General features: G+C 40.3%; 1 protein-coding gene across 1 annotated transcript in view; it reads left to right on the top strand.

Moving 5' to 3' along the window:
• Positions 1–9,008: 9,008 nt before the first annotated feature.
• The window catches only part of LOC143988097 (CD109 antigen-like), a 169,851-nt gene continuing 154,710 nt past the window's right edge, over positions 9,009–24,149 (top strand). Inside the window, exons 1-4 of the mRNA XM_077487380.1 lie at positions 9,009–9,159; positions 9,773–9,939; positions 20,283–20,311; positions 22,217–22,459. Of these exons, the coding sequence (XP_077343506.1) occupies positions 9,095–9,159; positions 9,773–9,939; positions 20,283–20,311; positions 22,217–22,459 (504 nt within the window). The 5' untranslated portion in view covers positions 9,009–9,094. The remainder of the gene's footprint in view (positions 9,160–9,772; positions 9,940–20,282; positions 20,312–22,216; positions 22,460–24,149) is intronic.

The following is a 24,149-nucleotide window of genomic DNA, read 5'->3' as shown; positions in this document are numbered from 1 at the left end:
CCAAATGATAAGACATGGAGTAACTAACTTGCAGTTTACTAAAATGGTGCAATCCACTACAGTACTACTTCTGTCTATGTGTGTTCCTGGCCCTGCACCTGTCTTCTGCGTGGTACTGTTGCTGCACACCTGTTGATGACTTTAGGTTATTCTTGACTTCAACCTTGTCTCTTGCCTAGTATTGGTGCTGCCTGCCTGTTGACTATTTTGACCTGTTCCACACCTTTGTAATTGTTAAAGTGGTTATAAAGGCTTTTCTAAATAATGTTGCAATGGTATTTACCAGAGCGCCCCCAACTTCTTCTGGGTTCCCCTTCCAGTGCTTCTCCTCTTCTGTGTCTGCCACCAAAGCAAGCTATTCATTACAGTAAAAAACCTTATGTGTTCTGCTTTACCCCAGACACCCAAATACTTATCTGAGCCCAATCTCGATTCAGCTCTGTGCCCAAGACCAATGGCTCTTTCCTCACTAGACATGAAGGCAGCACAAGCACACAGACACACAAAGCCTGGCTTAGGAACTGGCTCGAAAAAGTGCCCCATAGCAAGTCACTTGGTATGGTGACACTCGGAGGGTGGGGGGGGGGGGCTAACAGGACCCCAAAAAAAGAGGATTAGGGCTGCTCTGTGCAAAACCATTGCACAGAGCAGGTAAGTATGACGTTTGTGATTTAACAAAAAAAAATCCTTTACAATCACTTTAATCGCTTCTATGATCCGATAGTTGGGAACATTTTTTATGATAAGTGGGCTACAGTTCACAATTTAACAGTTTTTACTAATGTTGGTTTAGGCCGAACATTGGCTGTTCCCCTGTTTGGAGAAAACCCGAATTGTCAGTTGCATGCCACACAGTGCATTGAAAGCCCTGATTGGCTGAAGCAATACAGTCTTTGCCCAATCAGGGCACAGAACACTGCCAGAGCCATGATTGGAGAAAGTAATGATGACTGTGTCCAATCATGGCTCATTGCTCGTAGACCCACCGTACACTATAAAAGATTCCTTTCCAGAGCAGCCATTTGAAGTGTGATATATGAGTGGAGATCGATAGAACAGGGCTCTGTTCATTGCTAATAGCAAGTTAGTGTGCTGTAGTGTCCTATTGTGATTCTATTGTGTGTGTACAGTGTCAATGTAGTGTGAATATAATGATAGTGCAGCGTGAGTGTAGTGCGACCTTCCATTCTTACTTTAGTGTCAGTTTAGTGTGTCATGGCAGGTTCAGCCCCAGAAGGATTTACCTCCTTTCTGACCAGAGCACTTTTAGCGATTTGGCACTGTGTCACTTTAATTGACAATTGTGCGGCCATGCGACATTGTACCCAAACAAAATTGATGTGTTTTTTTCCCCACAAATAGAGCTTTTTTTTGGTGGTATTTGATCACCTCTGCGGTTTTTATTTTTTACTCTATAAACAAAAAAAAGAGCGACAATTTTGAAAAAAAACACATTTTTTTTACTTTTTGCTATAATAAATATCCCCCAAAAATATATAAATATCCCCCAAAAATATATAAAAAAAACATTTTTTTCCTCAGTTTAGGCCGGTATGTATTCTTCTACATATTTTTGGTAAAAAATAAATCGCAATAATCATTTTTTGATTGGTTTGCGCAAAAGTTATAGCGTCTACAAAATAGGGGATAGTTTTATGGCATTTTTATTAATAATTTTTTTGTTTACTAGTAATAGTGGCGATGAGCGATTTTTATCGTGACTGCAACATTATTGCGACACATCGGACAATTTTGACACATTTTTTGGACCATTGGCATTAATACAGCAATCAATGCTATAAAATTGCATTGATTACTGTAAAAATGTCACTGGCAGTGAAGGGGTTAACCACTAGGGGGTGGGGAGGGGTTAAGTGTGTCCTGGGGGAGTGTTCTAACTGTCTGGGGGATAGGTTAGCAGTGATATGACACTGATTGCTGCTCCTGATGACAGGGAGCAGATGCTCAGTGTGCTGTCACTAGGCAGAACGGGGAGATATTGTTTACATTGGCATCTCCGCGTTCTTCAGCTCTGTGACATGATCGCGGGTATCCCAGCTGCGATCGAGTCCGTGGGTCGCACAGGCACGGTCACGGAGCTCGCGGAGCTTGCGGAGCAGGCGGTGCCACGCGCGCGCATGCACAGCGGGAATTTCAAAGTAATGTACGGGTACGTTAATATGTCCAGCCATGCCATTCTGCCAACGTATATATGCTGACAGCGGTCAGCAAGTGGTTACTGCAATATATTGAAGTGTATCAGTTTAGTGTGTCAGAGAAGGTTTACTGCACTATACTGACGTGTATTAGTGTAGAGTGTCAGGGCACTATTACTGCAGTATATTGAAGTGTGTTAGTGCACTTTTCCTGCAATATATTGAAGCGCATTAATGCAGTTTTACTGCAGCATATTTAAGTGTGTCAGTGCACTTTTACCGCAATATATTGAAGTGCATTAACCGATTGCCGACCACCGCATGTAGATTTACGTTGCCAGAATGGCACGGCTGTGCAAATACACCGTGAACAGGATTGCGGCTCAATGTCCACGGGGATACCTGTGATATTCTCACAGAGAGGAAGAACTGGGAAATGCTATTGTAAACAAGCATTTCCCCATTCTGCCTAGTGAAACTGTCACTGATCACAGTTATCTGTTATCGGGAGCAGTGATCAGTGTTGTGTCACAGCCCTTCCCCCTCAGTTAGAATCACTCCCTAGGGCACACTTAACCCCATCAATGCCACCTAGTGTTAGCCCCTTCACTGCCAGTCACATTTACACAGTAATCAATGCATTTTTAATCACACTGATCACTGCATAAATGTGAATGGTCCCAAAAATGTGTCAAAATTGTCCGATATGTCCACCATAATGTCGCAGTCATGATAAAAATCTCTGATCGCCCCCATTACTAGTAAAAAAAAAATATTAATAAAAATGCCATAAAACTATCCCCTATTTTGTAGACGCTATAACTTTTGCGCCAACCAATCAATAAAGGCTTATTGCGATTGTTTTTACCAAAAATATATAGAAGAATATGTTTTGGCCTAAACTGAGGGAAACATTTTTTGTTATATATATTTTTTGGGGATATTTATTATAGCAAAAAGTAAAAAATAATGTGTTTCTTTCAAAATTGTCGCTTTTTTTTATTTATAGTGCATAAAAAAAAACGCTGAGGTGATCAAATACCACCAAAAGAAAGCTCTATTTGTGGGAAAAAAAGGACGTCAGTTTTGCTTGGGAGCCACATCGCACAACCGCACAATTGTTAGTTAAAGCGATGCAGTGCCGAATCGCAAAAAGTGCCCTGGTCTTTGGCCAGCCAAATGGTATGGGGTTAAAGTGGTTAATGCACTTTTAATGCAGCATATTGAAGTGCGTCAGTGCACTTTTACTGCAATATATTGAAGTGCGTCAGTGCACTTTTACTGCAGTATATTGAAGTGCATTAGTGCACTTTTACTGCAGTATATTGAAGTGCATCAGTGCACTTTTACTGCAATATACTGAAGTGCATTAGTGCACTTTTACTGCAGTATATTGAAGTGCATTAGTGCACTTTTACTGTAGTATATTTCTTGATGATGCAAAGGCATTACGTGATTCTTATGTTGGCTCTGAGGTTGAGGAAGGTGGGAACATGAGCCTACAGAGAGGGAAGAACACTGGTAAACAACAAATTGGCAGTCATGTTCCCCCAACTGCATCGTATTGCCAAGTTGGCTCCAGTGATGATGAGGATGGAGGGGATGATGACGACTTGAGTGCCAGATAGAGCAGAGAAGGAAAGTGAGGGTGAGGCACAACCCCAACGAGGCAGACATCATGGAAGAGTAGAGCACCTGAAAGCCACACAAAAGGGATGCAATTCTGCTCCCCCTCACTCCTCCTCACGTTTCAGGTCTACCTCTGTTATATCTCAAGACCTCTCAGCAGCACCCACTGACAGGGATAATGGTATAGCGAAGAGTGTCACAGGTCCTTGCAGCACATCTGCCAGCAGCACACCACCCACTGTAGAGTATAGCAGGCAAATTTCTCTGTTCCAGCTGCTGCAGTGAAAAAAAAAATACAGTCACTGCCACCCACATGCTCAGCATCTAAATTCCAGCTTGTTAAAGCTGCTGGCTTTACAGTTCCTGCCTTTCCATTTGGTGGATTCCGCCCCTTCCGTGAATTAGCAGAATGTGCTGTACCACAATGGTAGGTTCCCAGTCATTATTTCTTTTTATGTAAGGCCATTCCAGTTCTGTACCATCACATGGAAGGTAATATTGTGGCCTCGTTGGGCAAGGCAGTCAGCCGCAAGGTCTTCATTACTGCTGACATGTGTTCCAGCAAGCATGGTCAGAGGTGATATATTTAGTTCCCAGCACACTGGGTAACTCTGCTTGCAACTTGTAAGGATGTAGCTCAGTGCTGCAGCTTGTTTTGCCGCCATGACTCCATACAGCAAGATTTGTCAGCTCCAGCCCTCTTCCTCCATGCCCTACCCTGCTGAATTGTCCTATGAACCACCAGTACCCCTTAAGCGTTCAAGGGACTATTCAATGAGTCAGGCTAAAAGATGTCATGCAGTGTTTCAGCTGGTCTGTCTAGGGGACAGAAGCCACACTGGAGAAGAGATTATTTAAGCTCAGCAGGGGCAGGCCCAGAGGTGGTTCACACCACACCAGCTTGGGCCAGGAATGGTGGTGTGCAATAATGGCACTAACCTCCTTCTAATTTAACCCAACTTTTTTCTTTGTTATCTCTTACCCATTCAACCACCCGTGCCAATAAAATCGAATTATAATAGGTTTTAATATCGGGAACCCCCAATCCCCCATGTGTCTTATCGCTGACGAGTATCCCCAGGCTTATTCTTGGCCTTTTATGCCTCCAGATAAACTTGCAGAATAGCAGGTTTAATTTTTTGAAATATATTTCTGGAATTGGGATTGGTATCATTTGTATTTTATATAAGATCTTAGGAAGTATTATCATCTTCAGGCAGTTTATCCTATTAATCCAGGATCTTTGTCTAGAAGCTATGGTATTTAACTAAGTTTTAATTTAGTTTATTAGCGGAATAGAATTTTGTTGGTACATGGTATCAAATGTGGGTGTTATTTTAACTCCTTAGTACTTAATTTTTTTGTCCCTCCATATGAATGGAATATTTAAGCGTTTGTGCTTCCTGTGGGGCGACATTTATGTTTAAGATTTCTGATTTTGAAGGATTCATTTTAAAGTTTGAAACTTCACCGAACCTTTTTAAGGTGTTCAGTAGGTTGGGAAGGCTTATCCTAGGGCTGGTGACATAAAAAAAAAAAATCAGCGGCATATGCCGCTATTTTATGAACTACATTATCAATCTGTATTCCCATGATGTTGGGGTTCAGTCTTATCCTAGCCAACAACGGTTCCAATGATAAAATAAATAAAGGGGACAGGGGACAACCCTGCCGAGTCCCGTTAAACATTTCAAATGGCCGCAAAAGAGTCCCATTTATTTTGACCCATGCTGTGGGTTGCTTATATAAGGCAATTATCCACCTTGTCATCTTAAGGCTGACTCCAAATGCCTCCAGGGAATTTTGTATAAATCCCCAGTCTACTCTGTCGAATGCTTTCTGAGCATCTATTGACAGTAGTAGCCCTGGGGATCCACTCTCTTTCAGCCTATGTATTGCCAAAAGGGTTTTGATGCCATTGTCCCTACTCTCCCTCCCAGGAACAAATCCCACATGGTATGTGTGCACCAGTTCATTCATTACCATCTTCAATAGATTAGCTAAAATCTTAGCAAACAACTTCACATCGGAGTTCAGTAGGGAAATGGGCCGATAACAAGAGCTGGGTCCTTTCCTTCCTTAAGAACAATGGCAATCTCCACCTCGGTCGCTTCCCGACGTATTCCCCAATCTACACCTATCCCGTTCATATAAGAAACCATTTTAGGAACCAAGATGTCTCTAAATTTTTTATAATAAGCAATCGTATACACATATGGTCCAGGGCTTTTTCCAGCCGCTGACTCTTAACATTTTAACTATGTGTTTCTGTTATGGGGTCCTCCAGGGGGCCAACTTTATCTAGAGGGATCTTGTTAAGACTGCATTTGTTCAAGAAGCCTCTGGTATTGTCTTGTCTCTTTTTAACGATGTCCGGGGGGTCTTTTTGGGTTATTGAGTATAAGATCTCGTAATATTCTTGAAAGGCCAAGCAATCCCTGGGGTTGAAAATACCTTTCCCCCTTTCCCCGATTGAATACTTTCAATAAAATTAACTTTATTTTTAATTTTTAAAATTTTGGCAAGATATTTGCTTGACATATCCCCCCATTGGCATCTTTCATTTTTAAGCCGATAGTAAAGGGCGCTATATTCTTGTTCGATAAGTTTTTAGTTGCTCTCGCTTTAAAATAATTTCCTGGTCTGCCCTTTTCTCACCTATGTTTTCCTGGCTATGTTCGAGGGGCGTGAATTTCTTTATATAGGCCATCTCTTTTCTGTCTATTTGCCCTTTTTTTTTCAGTTTCTTTTGCAATCAAAACCCCCCTAATGTAGGCCTCATGTGCCTACCATACCATAGCTTCTGAAATGGAGCTCGTGTTGTTTGATGCAAAGTTCCATTCTAGTTCTCTTTTTAACCTCCTTACAACCTCTGTGTCTTGCAACAGTACTTCGTTTAGTCTCCACCTATTAGCCCCCTTGTGTTCCCCCTCCAACTTTAATTTTATTGACACTGGGGCATGGTCTGAGAAACCCCAGTTTCTATGTTTGAACTCTTCACGGAGTTCAACATCCTGTGTTCTACCAGAATTAAATCAATCCTCGAGTACGTCCTGTGCACAGGAGAGTGGAATGAGTAGTCCCTTATTTTTACATGTTGTGTTCTCCAAACATCCATCAGTTGATGTTGGTGCAACTTCTTTTTAAGTAATTTCCGCTGCTCATTCTCAGTCCTCTGTGCATGAGACATATTGTCTACTCCCGGGTCCATGCTAAAGTTGAAATCTCCAGCCATCATGGCCCAGCCCCTTATGAACTCCAAGAATTTTTCCACCACCCCCAGAAAAAACTTTATTGGGTTTCTATTAGGTCCATAGATATTTGCTATTGAATATCTTATTTCATTTATTCTACCCCTTAGAAACAAGTAACACGCTTCCGGGTCCACCCTACTTTCCTCGGGGTCAAATCTTGTATATCTCAAAAATCCTATAGCGACTCCCCTAGCATCTTTGGTTGGGGATTCCCCATAGAACCGCAGCTGATAGTCACTGGACCATATCTTCAAGCTAGAATCCTGCGCAATATGGGTTTCCTGGAATAGAACTACATCTGCGTTTAGATGTTTAATTTCTCTTAGGATGTTGGCTCTTTTGCAGGGTGTGTTTAGCCCCCGAACATTTTAAGACACAACCTTTAATGTAGGCCTCTGTATTAGAGCCACCCCCCACCCCCAATCTTCCTATAGGTTCATCCATCCAACCACCCATCCTAAGCTTCTCCTGACGTATGCTATCTGCCCTAGTTTCAACCTTTCCCAGTAACCCATAAACCCAGCTGACTGTATTATGCCACATATTGGAGAGACCCCCCCAACCCCCTCCCTCAACCCAACCCCCCGCTTACCCTTCCCCCCAGCCCCATGTCCTGTGGGGGAATTTGCCTTGAGAAAGGCCTTGGGACCCGGAGTCTCCCCACGCCTTCCCACTCTCCGGATCCCCCCAGAAGGTTGAGCTTCATCTATGGTGCCCACGTCAAGCCTCTGCCTCCTCAGTTGGGGAACCTCACCCCGTCCCACCTCCTCCCCTCCTGCAGTGCCTGCAGTGCCCCCTTCCAGCCTTTGTCTGGTTTCTTCTTAGTGGCTCTCTTCTTTTTATCTGTCGGAAGCCATTGATGTTTTCTCCTGTGCTTCCCACCACCCAGGAATCTCTACCAATGCAATATCCAATTTAATGCAGAATGGTTCCATGTCTAAAAATGATCTTTTTTACAAACTTTTTTAGTTGATACATGTCCCCTAGGACAGTACCCCCCCCCCCCCCCCCATATCCTTTGTATGCCCAATAACTTGGATATAACCCTTCAAAATGGGAACTTTTGATTTTTACAGTTTGGGTCCCATAGACTACAATGGGGTTCGTTGCTCCAAACTTTTGCAATGTTCTAAAGTTTTGAGAGTCAAATCGAACTGGGGGGGGGGGGGCTGTTCGGCCCATCTCTAGGCTTTACATTACAAGTTGTTGGACCAGAGTCAATAATGATCCTTTGTTGCGGTGTTATGACAGCCTCAAATACTACATTATATTTATTATAGAGAATGCGCTTTCTTGGCCTCTATGCCTTTATGTGGTCTTACCACATACTTGCAAAAAATTCCCTTTAAAAGAAAATAATTTTTTTTTATCCATAGGCCCTAGGATTGATGATGAAAAAGTAAATGGCAATGCTTTTAAGTGTTGCTACTGTAGATAATCTCTTTCTCTCTTACCCTCCATAAAAAATAAAGAACATTGTATTTATCTTTAGCATACCTGCCTAGAACATTTGGAAGTAAAACCTGAATTCCATATAATATAAACATGTTAAAAAAAACAACATCTATTTTTAAGCACAGCTAGCATAAGTAAATTAATCTGCATTAATGTTAGCCTAATGCAATTGCCAATACAGCAGGACCATGAAAAGAAGAGGGAGGACTAGGAGTCTTTCATTCCCTGCTGCATGCTCATGTGCAGCAATCCATTGTCCCATTGTGAAAACTAAAATATAATCCTTTTATCTCTCTGGTAATGCTGATACTAGACGTGACAATGTTTCATATTATTCATCTTTGGCATCAAAAGAAAAGGAAATAAAATCTTAATTTGGATTACTATAGGTTGTAAAAGGGATTTTCCCATTTCTTTATGCAAATATACATGTATGAATTGTAAAGGTGTGTTTGAAGAATAATTCTCTGGAGCTCAAGTTTATGGATACTTGAAAAGACTATTTCTAGGACAACAGATCTTATTTATACAAGTTAGAAGCTATAAAGCACCAGCTTGGCCATACTTTGTGCTGCCTTCTCCACACCTCAGAGAAACAAGATGTGGACACCCCTTCTCAAAGGAATTATACCGATATCACTCATCTTAAGCATTGGTCATGCTGGGTAGGTTACCTTATACAATTTTTTGTTTTTTTGTGATCTTGTTTGTAGCCAATAAACAAGGAAATTTGCTCCACTTGAGGTTCATACAATCCTGTCCTATTTGATCTACAAGGTTCTGTTCGAGTAACATACTTGTTTGTCCCTTTTTGTTTGCATGTATTATTTTTAAAATTTAATTTTTTCAGAAAACTGTCATGATTTCCCACAAATATGCCATGAGGCAAATGAATGGAGGGGTAAAATCCTACACATTAGATATATTGGAAATTAGAAAATCTAGTATAGCTTTTACTCTAATTGGTTTAGCCAAGGGTTATGCAAGATAATTGTTACCTACTTGAACCCCCAGCTTTAATGTCAAAATGGATTGCTCAGATTCTTAAAATCCCTTGAAATTAAGACTCCATTTCTACTGGTTGTTTTTTTGTTTGTAAACTTTAGCAAAGTCCCTACTTTCAGGTTTTTCGAAAAAATAAGTATAGGATGCATGGGATACCTACTGGCTATGTGAAAAAGCTTATTCCAGTATTATTTTCATGTGCCAGCTCATAAAGTGTTAGGTTTGTGTTGGCAAATTATACACACTGAGAATTGTCCTTTTTTTTTTCAACAGACCTTCATTCCACATTATTACCCCAAGCAATATAATTGCTGGCATGGACACAACACTTGCCGTTCACTGGTTTGGTGAACACTGGGAAATTAATGTGACTGCTTCAATTACACCTGCAGATAACAGAGAAGATGTTTTAGTTAGGGAAAGTGAACTATTTTTTAATGGTAAGAAATTTTTTGAAGAATTTAATTTCAGTGGCAATAAAGGCAATTAGAAGTTAATTTGTATTATGTTATACATGTATATATAGTATAGCATTTGTTCTAGGCTTGTGTAGGTGGGCTTTATTATGAAATGTTGCCTTTTACTTTCAAAAGTAGTTAGCTAGCACACAAAACATGGCAAAAGGCTGCATTTGATCTGCTATTGCCTGCAGTGCAACTGCATCTCAATCGGACTTGCTGCATCCAAAGAAATGTAACATAAAGTAACTAAAGTCAAAGGCAGCATCAAAAATATCATCCATATTACATCATTTAAGATAATGGTAACCTGATGATCTGTATTTGTTAAGCTTTTAAAATGTACATCAAATGCAGAAAACCAACATCTGCCAAAAAAAAAGCCATTACTAAGGTAGAACATATCAAAATAGAATTGTGAAAATATGTTCGCCTTGAAATGGGTTAAAGGGAACTAAAGCACACATAAATTTCCATATTGTTATTGGTATAAGCCCTTGTACACACGGTCGGAGACTAAAGTCCATTCAAAAGTCTGTTCATTTTGAACGTAATGACGTATGACAGGACTAGAAAAGGAAGTTCAATAGCCAGTAGCAAATAGCTGCCCTAGCGTCAGATTTGGTCCGACGGACCAGCATACAGACAAACGGTTTTCCCAATAGGAATTGAGTCCTTCGGACAGATTTGAAACATGTTCTATTTCTAGGTCCGTCAGAATTTTTTTAAGAAAAACAATCGGATTATCCCACACACGCTCCGAATATCAGAATGATTCCGTTGGACCTATTCTGACGGAAAGTCCAGTCGTGTGTACGTGGCATTATGCTTGTTGACACTAATGTTTTTAAAGCTCATCTTGTGCAAAATCAAAATTCAACAGTCTTCTAGGCAAATATATATCTTTTTATCTTGTGTGCTCCCTTAGCAGCAGCATTCTCATTATATCATCCTAAAAAGTCATTCTTTTTTGTTATTTCCTGTGCAAAGGAATGTACACTTCTGCCTGCCTTAGGTACAACCAGGTGTCTAGTCCCTTTTATTGCCCCATTGTGTTTTAAGTGACAACTGTGCTAATGTCATCACATCAGCTGGAATTGAACAGTGGATGATACTCTTATAATTACAGCATCATCCTGTCCATCTTTTCTCAGCCTATATGTATCTGAATTTCCAAATGACAATAGAAACTAATTTAAACGGATCCGAAAGAATTATTTTTTTACATTTCAAGTAGAATAAATTTGAATACAATAGGAAATAATAGAAAAGAAAAGAATAGAATAGAATAAAAAAAAGAGAATAGAATGTAATAGAATAAAGAATAGAATTGAATAGAATAAAATAGAAAAAAAATAACCTTCTCCTGAAATTTGAATTTCAAATAGAATAAATACAAATTTGAATAGAATAGAAAGGATATAACAATATAGCCATTTTCTGAAATTTGAATTTCAAATAGAATAGACTCAAATTTGAACATAATAGAAATGAACATAATAAAATGGAAAAGAAAAGAATAGAATAGATAAGAAAAGAATAGAATAAAAAAAAAACAATAGAATAGAAAGAATATAACCATCTTCCAAAAATCGAAATTTGATTTAGAATGGAATTAAATTCAAATGCAATTCGAATGGAATTCAATTCAAATTCGAATGCAATTCGAATAGAATTTGAGTCAATCAAATTTTTGGAATTCTTTTGAATTGAGTTCAATTTGACCGAATTAGGAAAATTCAAATCATTTTCAAATTCGAATAAATTAAATGAATTCCAAAAACAAACTAAATGAATTAAACAAATTTAACGCAACAAATTTATGCATGTAATGAATCATAACGAAACAAATCTTTTCATTCTGCACATGTCTAGGTGAGAATGTGCAGAGTGGGTGAAGACATGAAAGCAATGTCACCATGCCAATTACACCCACCAACCCACTGGCATCACTACTGTCCTGATACATCATGGAACGTGTCATTTACAAAGACATGCCCACAGAATGCAAAGGATGTGATGTTGCCAGCCTCAATAATCCTTCCTCCCTGCAGATGGACCTAGCTCCTGTGATAGAGATATCACAGCTTTTTATAGAAGCAATTACATCAAAAATAAGTAAGGTTTGAAAAAATGTATGTTCATTTGTCTGGTGGTTGGGGAAAGGAACTCTTTGATAGTAAATACAGCATCCCAGACATGAACATTTAACTACGTATGTATTTAGTCATATCTAAAAAAGTAACCTATCAAACAATATTAATTTTAGTGAATATAGCTACCATTGAGTTAACAAGTTAGGAAAAATGATATTGTTGCATTTGGTACAGCCACTAAAATAGAAACCCTAACAATTAAAAAAATTCACCAAAGCATTTACGAAATGCATGGATTTTTCTCCATTTACATCTTAAGCCTCATACACACGATAGGACTTTGTACAAACTTTCCCTTGGATTTTTGTACAAAGGGCGTCGGCCCTGAACTTGTATTGCATACACACAGCAGGACTTTTTCAGCCAACTTTCACCAAACTACGTGGTTTTTCTGCTCTTTACTGCCACCTTTGGTCAACTTCTGTATTGTTGTCTGATCTTTTGCATTGGTTCTGAGCATGCCTGTTTGTACTTTGTACAAAAGTCCTATGGTATTCTGTACACACGATCAGACTTTGCTCCATCGGACTTTTGTTGCCAGAAAGTTTGTCCGTTCACACAGCCAACAAAAGTCCGATGAAAGCCAAAAAAGTTTGTCCGATGGAGCGTACACACGCTCGGATGTTGCTCCAAAACAGCTAATTTGCATGTTTGTTGTCAAAAAGTCTGATCGTGTGTATGGGCCTTTACTCATACTTTTGCACTGAGTACAATCACTGGATCCTAAACTGTGATATGATTTGGTGAATTCTAAAAGACAAAGCTGTGGCTTAAGGCCCATACACATGATCAGACTTTTTGACAACAAACATGCAAATTAGCTGTTTTGGAGCAACATCCGAGCGTGTGTACGCTCCATCGGACAAACTTTTTTGGTTTTCATCTGACTTTTGTCGGTTGTGCGAACGGACAAACTTTCTGGCAACAAAAGTCCGATGGAGCAAAGTCTGATCGTGTGTACAGAAAACCATAGGACTTTTGTACAAAGTACAAACAGGCAGGCTCAGAACCAATGCAAAAGATCAGACAACAATACAGAAGTTGACCAAAGGTGGCGGTAAAGAGCAGAAAAACCACGTGAATGGTGAAAGTTGGCTGAAAAAGTCCTGCTGTGTGTATGCAATACAAGTTCAGGGCCGACGCCCTTTGTACAAAAATCTAAGGGAAAGTTTGTACAAAGTCCTATCGTGTGTATGAGGCTTTATATAAACCAAGCAGTGGGGATGAATGAATCTGCCAAGCTTGATTTACTAAGGGTTCTGGAATATCCGTTTTGAAGTTCGGCAAATGTAAACTTGACCGCAAATCACATTGAAGTCTATGGGGATTCAAATATTCCTGCTATTTTTAGGGCTAAAAGGCAAGCAACTTTCAAAAAATGCATAGGAAGCTGGCTTCTGCCATGGGGAACGTGTAATAGTGAAAATAAAATGTAATATTGTACATTGGGGAGAGGATCTTTTAAAGTGGCTTCAAAGGCGATATATAAAATGCACAGAGCCTTTGAATAATATGCTTGAAGGGTGCCTTGTACATCATGTTACAGCACAGGACCATTTTCATGAACATTCTTACCCACAGTGTACACTGGCAGCACATATTTGGCTATGTAATAGATTTTTTCTTTTACATTTAGCATGGCTTACACACAGCACCAGCATCCCAATCTGACCCATTTAAGTTTGGGCAAAAGGCTTTTTTATGTAGCAGGAACACGTTTTGTTTTAACCACTTAAGGACTGCCCACCGCATATATACTGCGACAGGGCGGACTTAAATGCGCAAAGACACTGTGGGCACCCGCTGCACAGCGGGGGAGCCAATGAGCGGGTCCGGAGACCGTGATGTCCGCTGGCCACTCCCGATTGCTCCTCAGAGAGGCAAAATGATGAACTAATGTAAACAAAGCAGATCCCGTTCTGACAGGAGAGTACTGTGAGATTGTCTGTTTCTAGTGATCAGGAACAGCAGTCTCTCTGTTCTTCCAGTCAGTCCACTCCCCCCACAGTTAGAAACACCTCCATAGGGAACACTTAACCCCATGATAGTCCCCTAGTGTCAACCCCTTCCCTGCCAATGTAAGTTATAGAGTGATCAATGGCTATTTTTAGCACTGATCACTGTAATAATGTCACTGGTCCCAAAAAGTGTCAAAAGTGCCCAATCTGTCCGCCTAAATTTCGTAGTCCTACTGAAAAACGCTGATCACCGCCATTACTAGTAGTAAAAAAAAAATTATAAAAATGCCATAAATCTATCCTCTATTTTGTAGACGCCATAACCTTTGCTTGAACCAATCAATACACGCTTATTGCAATTTTTTTACAAAAAATATGTAGAAGAATACATATTGGCCTAAACTGATGAATAAATTAGTTTTCTTTACATTTTTTTATTGGATATGTAGTATAGCAAAAATTAAGGACCGCCCACCACATATATACTGCGGCACGTTGACCCCATTGCATGAAAAATTATGTACCTGTATGTAGTTTCGTGCAAGAGACACAGCGGGCGCTCACGCCCGATGCACAGTGGGTGACTCATTGGTCCAGCAGCCATGATGTCCACTGCCCACCCGCGTTCACTCTTCAGAGAGGCAGAATGGGGATCTGCCAATGTAAACAAAGCATTCTGACAGGAGAGTACTTTGAGATTGTCTGTTCCTAGTGATCAGGAACAGCAATCTCTCTGTACTTCCAGTCAGTCCGATCCCCCCACAATTAGAAACACCTCCCTAGGACACACTTAATCCCTTGATCGCCCCTAGTGTTAACCCCTTCCCTGCCAGTGTCATTTATACAGTAATCAGTGGATATTTTTTGCTCTGATCACTGTAATAATGTCACTGGTCCCAAAAAGTGTCAAAAGTGTCCAATTTGTTCGCCACAATGTTGCAGTCCCACTAAAAAATGCTGATCACTGCCATTACTAGTAAAAAAAATAATAATTATAAAAATGCCATACATCTATCCCCTATTTTGTAGATACTATAACTTTTGCGCAAACCAATCAATATACACTTAATGTGTTTTTTGTTACCAAAAATATGTAGAAGAATACATATTGGCAAAACTGATGAATAAATGAGTTTTCTCTACTTTTTTTTATTGGATATGTAGTATAGCAAAAAGTCAAAAAAATTGTCGGTATATTTTTGTTTTTAGCGCAAAAAATATAAATGTAGAGGTGATCAAATACCACCAAAAGAAAGCTCTATTTGTGGGGAAAAAAGGACATCAATTTTATTTGGGTACAGCGTCGCATGTCCGCACAATTGTCAGGTAAAGCAACAGAGTGCCGTATCGCAAAAAATGGCCTGGTCATTTAGGGGTGAATCCTTCCAGAGCTGAAGTGGCCAAAGATCCTAAACTTAAGTCCATAAAGGCCAGGCTTTTAGCAGAGTTTAGGAGCTGGTGCGTTTAGGTGAGCTTTAACCTCCCTCTCCTGAATGCAGACGAATCACGTTCAGGAGAAGAACGTTTTGACCGACTGCCGTGGGAAAACCCAAAACGCAGCAAAATTACAGCAAAAATCACGTCTCAATTTTGCCGTGTTTTGCATTTTCTTGTGGCTGCAGTAAATGTAGGCCAGTGTACATGAAGCTTAAAGAGGAAGTAAACCCTGATGAGTTTACTTCCTCTTTTTTTCCCTGCAAAGGTAAAGCATAATGGACTACTATGCATCGCATAGTAGCCCATTATGTGTCACTTACCTGACACAGGAGCCAGCGAAGTCGCGCTGTCCCCTGTAGTACGCCGCATCCATCTTGCTTGTGGCGTCGATGACGTCACTCCCGCGCATGCGCACGGGAGTCGACAAATGCGGCAGCTCCATTTTTGGAACTGCCGCGTTCAGTGCGCCTGCGCGCCGCTGTCTATGGCGCATGCGCCGTAGACAGCGGTGCCCGTTTTCGGGCAAATATCTCCTAAACCATATAGGTTTAGGAGATATTGCTTGGACCTACAGGTAAGCCTTAATCTAGGCTTACCTGTAGGTCAAAGTGGTTTGTAAGGGTTTACAACCACTTTAAGGAGTAAAAGACGGCAGATACAAAAGTGTAAAATTGACAAACAGCAGGCCAATTTTAATAAGAAAAGCTAGGTCCAAATTGTCCATAGACAAAGAGCACAGGCAGATGTTTTAATACAAGGATTAAAATACTGCAGAGAATGCAGCATCGCAAAAATTGGCCAGTTTTCAGCAAAGTTTTAAATACAAGCGTAATCGGTGTTCACCTAAGTTTTACTTTTAATATGGGAATAGAGGGTGCAATGAGTATAAGTGATTGTTATAGATAAGAAAAAAAAACTCACTGCGCTCGGGCTATTTAAATGAAAAAGCTGCCAGCACTAAAAATGAATGATTCCAAACTCCCATTGTACATATAAAAAATAAATTCAGCGCTAAAACTACTTTAGAAATCACATGTATATCATTTTTTTATATCAGATTTTATTTAATTAAAATTTTTTTCCATCTTGAAAAATACAGACATTACATACAAAAAATAAGGGGGGGGGGGATCCCCACTTATGAAATATCTTATATAGAAAAGAATATTTAGAATTCAAATTGGCTTACTTCAATAACGGGGACATAGACTCAATCCATTGTGACCAGATTTCATCAAATTTCCTCATTGAATTTCTTAAAAAATATGTGTTGTTCAAAAGAAATATTCTTAAGATCAAAAATCCAATCAGATACAGTAGGAGGATATGGAAAGGTCCACCAAAGGGTAATTTGTCTTTGGGCCATTAAAGAGCACGCAATATAGTATTTAGAATAGGGGGTATATAAAAAGAAGAATCAAGATAACCCAATAGGCATGTAAGTAGCTCAACAGGAATAATCACATCCAGAAGACCGTTTAGTGTGCCATCCACCTCCTCCCAGTATATCGGGAGCTTGGGACACCACCAGAGAAGATGTATAGGAGTACCTGGTTTGACACATCTGGCACAGGCTGGGTCAGATTTCAGGCCTATAGAATGCATAAATTCAAGTCTATGTGATGGGCTGAGAGAGGCAAGAGAGAGGGACCGCAGAGGTAGGACCAATATCCTGTTTCCATCCTGCCTTGGAACGAATAGGAAACCTTAGTAAAAAACATATTTAATAGAACCATGTATGTTACAGAAATAAGCCCCTTAGTTGACTTTGCTTGTACTATTCTATCCAAAACAGGAGAAGGGGAAAAGAACACTTCAACCAAGGAAAATTGGGCATGTAGTTTTGTGGGGCAGCTGAAGAAACTGATAGAACCACCTTGACTTTCTCCCATCTCTCACAGCCCTGCAGAGTAAATAACTTAGGGAACCTATAATTTCCCCAGATAGGAGTGTATCTAGCAGGGCAAGAGATCCCTATAATTTTCTTAGCTGCATCCCATACCTTAAAAATTACATGGAAAATAAAAGAATTGCGCTATCCTATAAATATAACCAAATCATGTATATTAGTAGTGTGAAATATCCAAGAATCGTATGTGGCACAATCCGTATACAAACCACACTACACCATCACAATAGTGACCTAAATAGATATACCACCATATAAATCACATGTGCGTGAACCATAGGGATCAACCGTTAATCTTATGACCCATATCATACACTTAGCAATAAAGTGAATAACAATGAAGTGAGAGACGCTAGATCGCCCCTTATTAGATCTAAACCAATGATATGATAAAATAAAAAAATATTAAAAATATCACATCACTGTCGAAGGCCCCGCCCTATGGGCTTTATCACATGTGACGTCCTGGAGGATATATAACTGCCAGCGGGAGGTTTTAACCCATTATGCACTGAATGAACATTTGTAATTACAATGGTCATTGAAATCTGGTAAGGTGCTGCAGAGTGTTCCTTTTGGATCAGATACTGTGCACAAATGACAGATGATTTGAGTTTGTGAAGAACATTTATTTTCTCCTTGTTTTCAAGGGATTGCTAACAGTCTAAGTGTTTGGTTTAGGTGCACATTGTTCTTGCACTTTGTTTCTTTTTTCTTTTAAATGGCACAGTATCGCATTGTAAACAAAAGGCTGCTTGTAAATAAACAAGTGACTATTGCACTTTGAACAATCCAAACTTAAAAAAGGCCCTATCAACAGACAATACAATTTCCAAAATAACACCCCTGAAACTAAAGCCCACTTAAAAAAAAAAGCAGGTTAACCTAAAATAATCTATCAACAAAAAAATAATAATAAAAAAAACCTTGAAACAAAAAAAAATAAAAAATTGGGATGGGACGGAGCTAAAGTGATCGTGACAGAGCTAAGGACAATACGACCCCAAAAAAAAAGACAGCAAAGGGGTTGATTGTCTAATAAGCGAGCTAACTGTCCTAATATCTCTCTATGCAGTTTATTAGCTTTACCTATCATTTTTCTACAGCAGCTTCCAATTCATGGACATGAGGGCCCTGTGCCCCCATTACACAGTGAGGGAGTTAGCTTATCCAGAAAACCTCTTATCGCCATAGTTAAAAATCAGTGTAGTGCATCATGGTTGAAAACAAATTTCATGTGTAAACCCGCCAGGGGCGGATCCAGAGTCTAGTCTCGGGAGGGGCGCTGCCAGAAATCTTTTTTGGGGGTAAATTTATCAGGGAAATGGCTGGTGTTAGCGCTTCAATCATCATGGCGCCATGGTTGTTATGGTGTCAGGATGATTGAAGCGCATTACTATTATTACATTGTTATAAAAAATGAAATGGTTCAACTCACCATAATGCACAATCAGTGGGAGCCCCGAGCGTGTCACCTGCCACACGTTGCGGATTGTCACTTGACACGTCGCCTGTCACCAGATGCAGATTGTCACCTACCACGTTCAATGCCACACGTTGCAGATTGTCACTTGCCACGTCACCTGTCACCAGATGCAGATTGTCACTTGCCACGTCCCATGCCACACGATGCAGATTGTCACTTGCCACGTCCCATGCCACACGATGCAGATTGTCACTTGCCACGTCCCATGCCACGCGATGCAGATTGTCACTTGCCACGTCCCATGCCCACAATGCAGATTGTCACTTGCCACGTCCCATGCCGCACTGTGCAGATTGTCACTTGTCACATCCCATGCCACATGATGCAGATTGTCACTTGCCTGCTATAATTGTCTCTTGCTCTGTCTCAGGCAGCAGATTACCAGTCAAGCAGCAGAGAGATGAAGTAATCTCTCTGCTGCCACGGCTGCCTGCACACTGCACAGTGAGGGTGGAACTGCAGGGATGCAGGGCAGACACCGGGCAGTGAGAGATGATGTAATCTCTCTGCTCCCCCACGGCTCCCTGATTGGCCAGCAGCTGCTCACAGACTGTCACTGAGCCGGGCCACCCGCGGAGCCACCCGCTGTCTCTCACCGACAGAGCCACCCGTGCTCTCAGCCGTGGAGCCGCCCACCGGCTCTCTCACCCGTCCACCCACTCACTTGTATTCTCGGAGGGGGCAATTGCCCTGTTACCCCCCCCCCTGGATCCACCCCTGAAACCCGCACATAAAGTTGCCAGGACTGTAACCTGATTTCTAACCCACAGGATTTGCCACAAATCCATGGTAGTGGCAAACCTGACCATTGTCCCAACTAATCAGAGTCTATACTTCATTTTCCCACAAAATGTTACAAAATAAAAGGGAACACTTACAGGTTCAATTATCAAAATGACATGAATGTTGATGTGACATTTAAAAAAATGTTGTACCAATATAAAGGTAATGACCAAATTATATAAATAATCATTTAATATATAGCATCTTTTTGTAAGCCAGGATATCTACTTGTGCTCATTCTTCATTATGAAGTTTATGTGTACCAATTCACAATTTATTATACTTTGATGTGTCCACATTAAAATCTACTATAATGATTCTATGTATTATTATTTTTTGTTTCAACAATCAGAATTTTTTTTTTTTTTAATAAACCCCACAACTTTTAAAATAAGTCCATAATACCATCTGATCTTGCAACAAAAAAACTAAAAAAAAGACTGAGCAGTGAGCTTGAAATTTATTGCGGAGTGTGACAATGATGTATTCCATAGAAAAGAAAGGCTTACAATATTATACATAAGAATTACCTGTATTATTATTCTACCCTTCATATATACTTGATATACACTTTTGTGCTTTCATTCTTTTTTCAGATTCTATTGGAATACTGACACTTCCTAAAGTAAGTAGATGCTTCCTAAAATAAAGAAAGAAACTATATTTTATGTTCATTGAGTCCTCATGCACATGGACAGTGAGAAGCATAAAAAAATGCTGGGGGTAAAAATCCCACTCCTTTGGAGCTGCAGTCAAGGCATCCATTAGGGTGCCCATTAAAGCCTACCTGGTGGTGCCCCCTCTCCCTCATTGGCCACCCAGAGGAGAAGAATGAGGTGACATACTGCAAGGAAATGTGGATTTGGCAAACAAATGCTAAATGTCAGAGAGGCTTAAAAACATGAGGCAGCATACAGGGTACAGGGACTGGAAGAATGCAATGTACAGATTGCAGTGGTCACTGGACAGGTGTGTGTAATGTTCAGGTATCAGGAATCTCCTTGGCCTTGTTGGTCTCACATTATTCCCTTTATGCATGGTATATTGCAGGTTCCAGATCTGTAAGGCTACATGCACACAGCATATTAAAATACTTATACTAGATCTTTCTGCTGGGAGCTGGCAAAAAAATGCAGCTTAAAACTGCTCAATCTGGTGCGTATTTGAACATGTTTATGTGCGAAAGGCTGAGTTCACAGAGGTGCCCTGCAGTTTGCGTGCAGTGCGATTGTTCAGTTCAGTAGGTCAGTAGTAAGTAGTGCAGAGTTCCAAGGTCAGTAGAAAATAATGCACAGTAAAAAGGTCAGGAACAAGTAACAGTTCAGAAGTATTTAGTATGTAATGCAGAGCTCAGAAGTAATGCAGAGTTTGGAGGTCAGTAGTAAATAATGCTTAGTATAGGGGTCAGTAGTAAGTAATGCAGAGTTCGGAGGTCAGTAGTAAATAATGCTCAGTATAGGGGTCAGTAGAAAGTAATGCACAGTACAATGGTCAGGAACAAGTAGCAGAGTTCAAAAGTACTTAGTATGCAACGCAGAGTTTGGTAGTCATAAGTAAGCAATGCAGACTTTGGTGGTCAGTAGTAAGTAATGCACAGTACAGGAGCCAGTGGTAAGTAACACACAGTATAGTGGTCAGTAGTAATAATGCAGGGTTCAGAGGTCAGTAGTAAGTAATGGAGAGTTTGGAGGCCAGTAGTAGGTATTGCAGAGTTTGGAGGTCGTTAGTAGGTATTGCAGAGTTTGGAGGTCAGTAGTAGGTATTGCAGAGTTTGGAGGTCAGTAATAAATAATGCACAGTACAGGGGTCCGTAGTAAGTAACACACAGTACAATGGTCAGGAACAAGTAGCAGAGTTCAAACGTACTTAGTATGTAAAGTAGAGTTTGGTGGTCATATAAAGCAATGCAGACTTTGGTGGTCAGTAGTAAGTAATGCACAGTACAGGAGCCAGCGGTAAATAACACACAGTATAGTGGTCAGTAGTAACAATGCAGAGTTCAAAGGTCAGTACTAGGTATTGTAGAGTTTGGAGGTCAGTAGTAGGTATTGTAGAGTTTAGAGGTCAGTGGTAGGTTTGCAGAGTTGAGAGAGGAGCAGCTGGTTCTACTGTCCTATCTGCGACCCTGGCTGCAGCTGCAGCCTATAGCTTGCCACACAAGTAAATGGCAGTATGTGGCTGTACTGTTAATGCAGATCCTTGATTGCATTGGTCTTTACCTGTGCACATGCATACACCATACACAAATGCATGTGGGGTGAGTGAAATACGGGGGCTGACATTGCTGAATTTACTGACATTCTTTATTGTGGATGACAGGTTGGTCTAAGGAACATATACATACATAATCAGGAATTTCGCAGATCACAGTTGGCAGAATGTTTTTAATATAATATACAGTATATATATATATATATATATATATATATATATAATATGCAGGCTTTTCGATTTATCACATTACAATGGGAATTGTTGAAAGGATATTTTTACTCTTTATAAGGGAATCATATTCTGTTTATTTTTTCAGCTACCAGATCAGCTACCAAATCAAACAGCATCACATTATTATAGCCTGATTGTGCAAGGAACACAGGAGTATCAGCTGCTTTTCCACTATGAAAATATGTTGGAGTTGATAAGGAGGAGCATTTCTGTCTTCACACAGACAGACAAAAGGACTTACAGCCCAGGAGAAACAGTTAAATTCCGTGTTGTGGCAGTTGATTATGACTTACGGCCATATAATGGACAAGTTGATATCATTATAATGGTAAGTTTTAATTTCCAGATGACCCTCTTTCAAGTCAGATTATATAGATATGTTAAAATAAATATTTTAACTGCAAAGATAAACTTTTTATTAGCGTATGTAGAAACTGTACATTTCATGCAATTGCTATTTTTAGAATATTTCTTTCAATCACCACTTCTGGCATGGATCAGAATGATTCTGATTGGTCTGTGCTGGCACAGAGCATCACTCTGACCTGTCCTGGAAGTGCTGCAGAAAGAAGAGGGAGAAGAGTAGAGATTTGGGTTGGGAGCCCAACCACCTTCCCACCTTCTTAGGCTGGGTTCACACTATTGCTGTTCTTTGCATCCAATTTGCAATAGCAGGAGATTTTGACCTGCTTTCTATGGAGCCATTTCACATATCTCGCTGCGGCTCTAGTGCGAATTGCACAGGAGCCCTGTGCGTCTTTTGGTCTGTTTCAGGTCCGAATTCACCAAAAAATGTGGCCTGAAATCGGACCTCAAATGGTGAATGGAGACACATCGGACCCCTGCTGTGAGCTGCATGCAATGATAGTGTTAACACAGCCTTAAAGTAATCATGGTGGCACTGGGGACCCGAAGACAGGTGAACAACTGGCCCCGGTGAAGACAACGATGGATCTCTGAACAAGTAAATGTCTTTGTTATAAGTTGGCAGCTACAGTATGAAGACTATTGTTAAAATTTGCCCCAAAGACTTCAATAGGGTTCGGATGTAAGTTTGCAATTTTCAGATTTCAGAGTGGGTTAGATGAAGTGAACCTAGGAACATTTGTTCATCCCTACATTTGACTCTAAATCTAAAAAAAATGAATTTAAGTTGGCACACCAACCACAGTTTAATAAAGTTGTGATTAAGATGAACAAAAGTATACTCACAAAATATTTTGTGGATGGTAAGGTACAGAAATGTACAGTAGAAAGCAATGCAAAGATAATCACCATTAATATGATAATGTTACAAACAGCTTAACGAAGTAAAGTGGTCGCAGTATACACAATATAGTCAGTTGTCCTGTCAAACCAGTCCATCACTGGCAGTGTAGTGTAGTGTTATTCTAATAATGAAAAAAATACTAAAGTACTAAAGACTAAGCTTTTTTTCATTTTTGTAAGGGAGGGTTAAAACGCCTGTCAGTTTTTTGCCATCTGTCTCCCACTGGTGAAATTTCCCTTCACTTTCTATCCCACAGCTAAAACATGAAGTGAGAGATCCCCCAAAGCAAGGGAATCCCTTGTTGTCACCCGAGTCACCAGAACTAGTGTTCCCATTGTAAGATTTCCCTTATATTACTCTTCTGGGGGCAACCCAAAGTTTTAGATTTTCTTTCACTCTCAGTGGTAATGCTAAACATAGAGGGTAGATTGGGTCAGGGCCGGATTAACATAGGGGCTATTGGAGCTGCAGCTCCAAGCCCCTTTCTCAAGATAGGCCCATTTGCCCAAAATAAATAAATAAATAATAAAGATCGACTTTGAGGATTGTAGCTCGGCGATCAGGAGTCACAGAGACCCCACATTGGGGGGTATGTAGCTAAAGACCCACTCCAGCATTGGTTAAAATATGGAGCTGCTATCATCTATGGTTCCGGAGATACGGGGCTCCTTGCGCAGCCTGTGCGAAGCTATATACAGAGTGACCAGTTTAAATACAGGCTGGACTAGAGGATGAACTCACAGTGCTT

This window comes from Lithobates pipiens, unplaced genomic scaffold (genome assembly GCF_037356315.1).
Source record: "Lithobates pipiens isolate NorthernLeopardFrog02 unplaced genomic scaffold, aLitPip1_a1.2 Scaffold_18, whole genome shotgun sequence".
NCBI classification, from domain to species: domain Eukaryota; kingdom Metazoa; phylum Chordata; class Amphibia; order Anura; family Ranidae; genus Lithobates; species Lithobates pipiens.
Note: the sequence above shows the minus strand (reverse complement) of the source record. Positions and strands in the feature narration are given on the sequence as shown.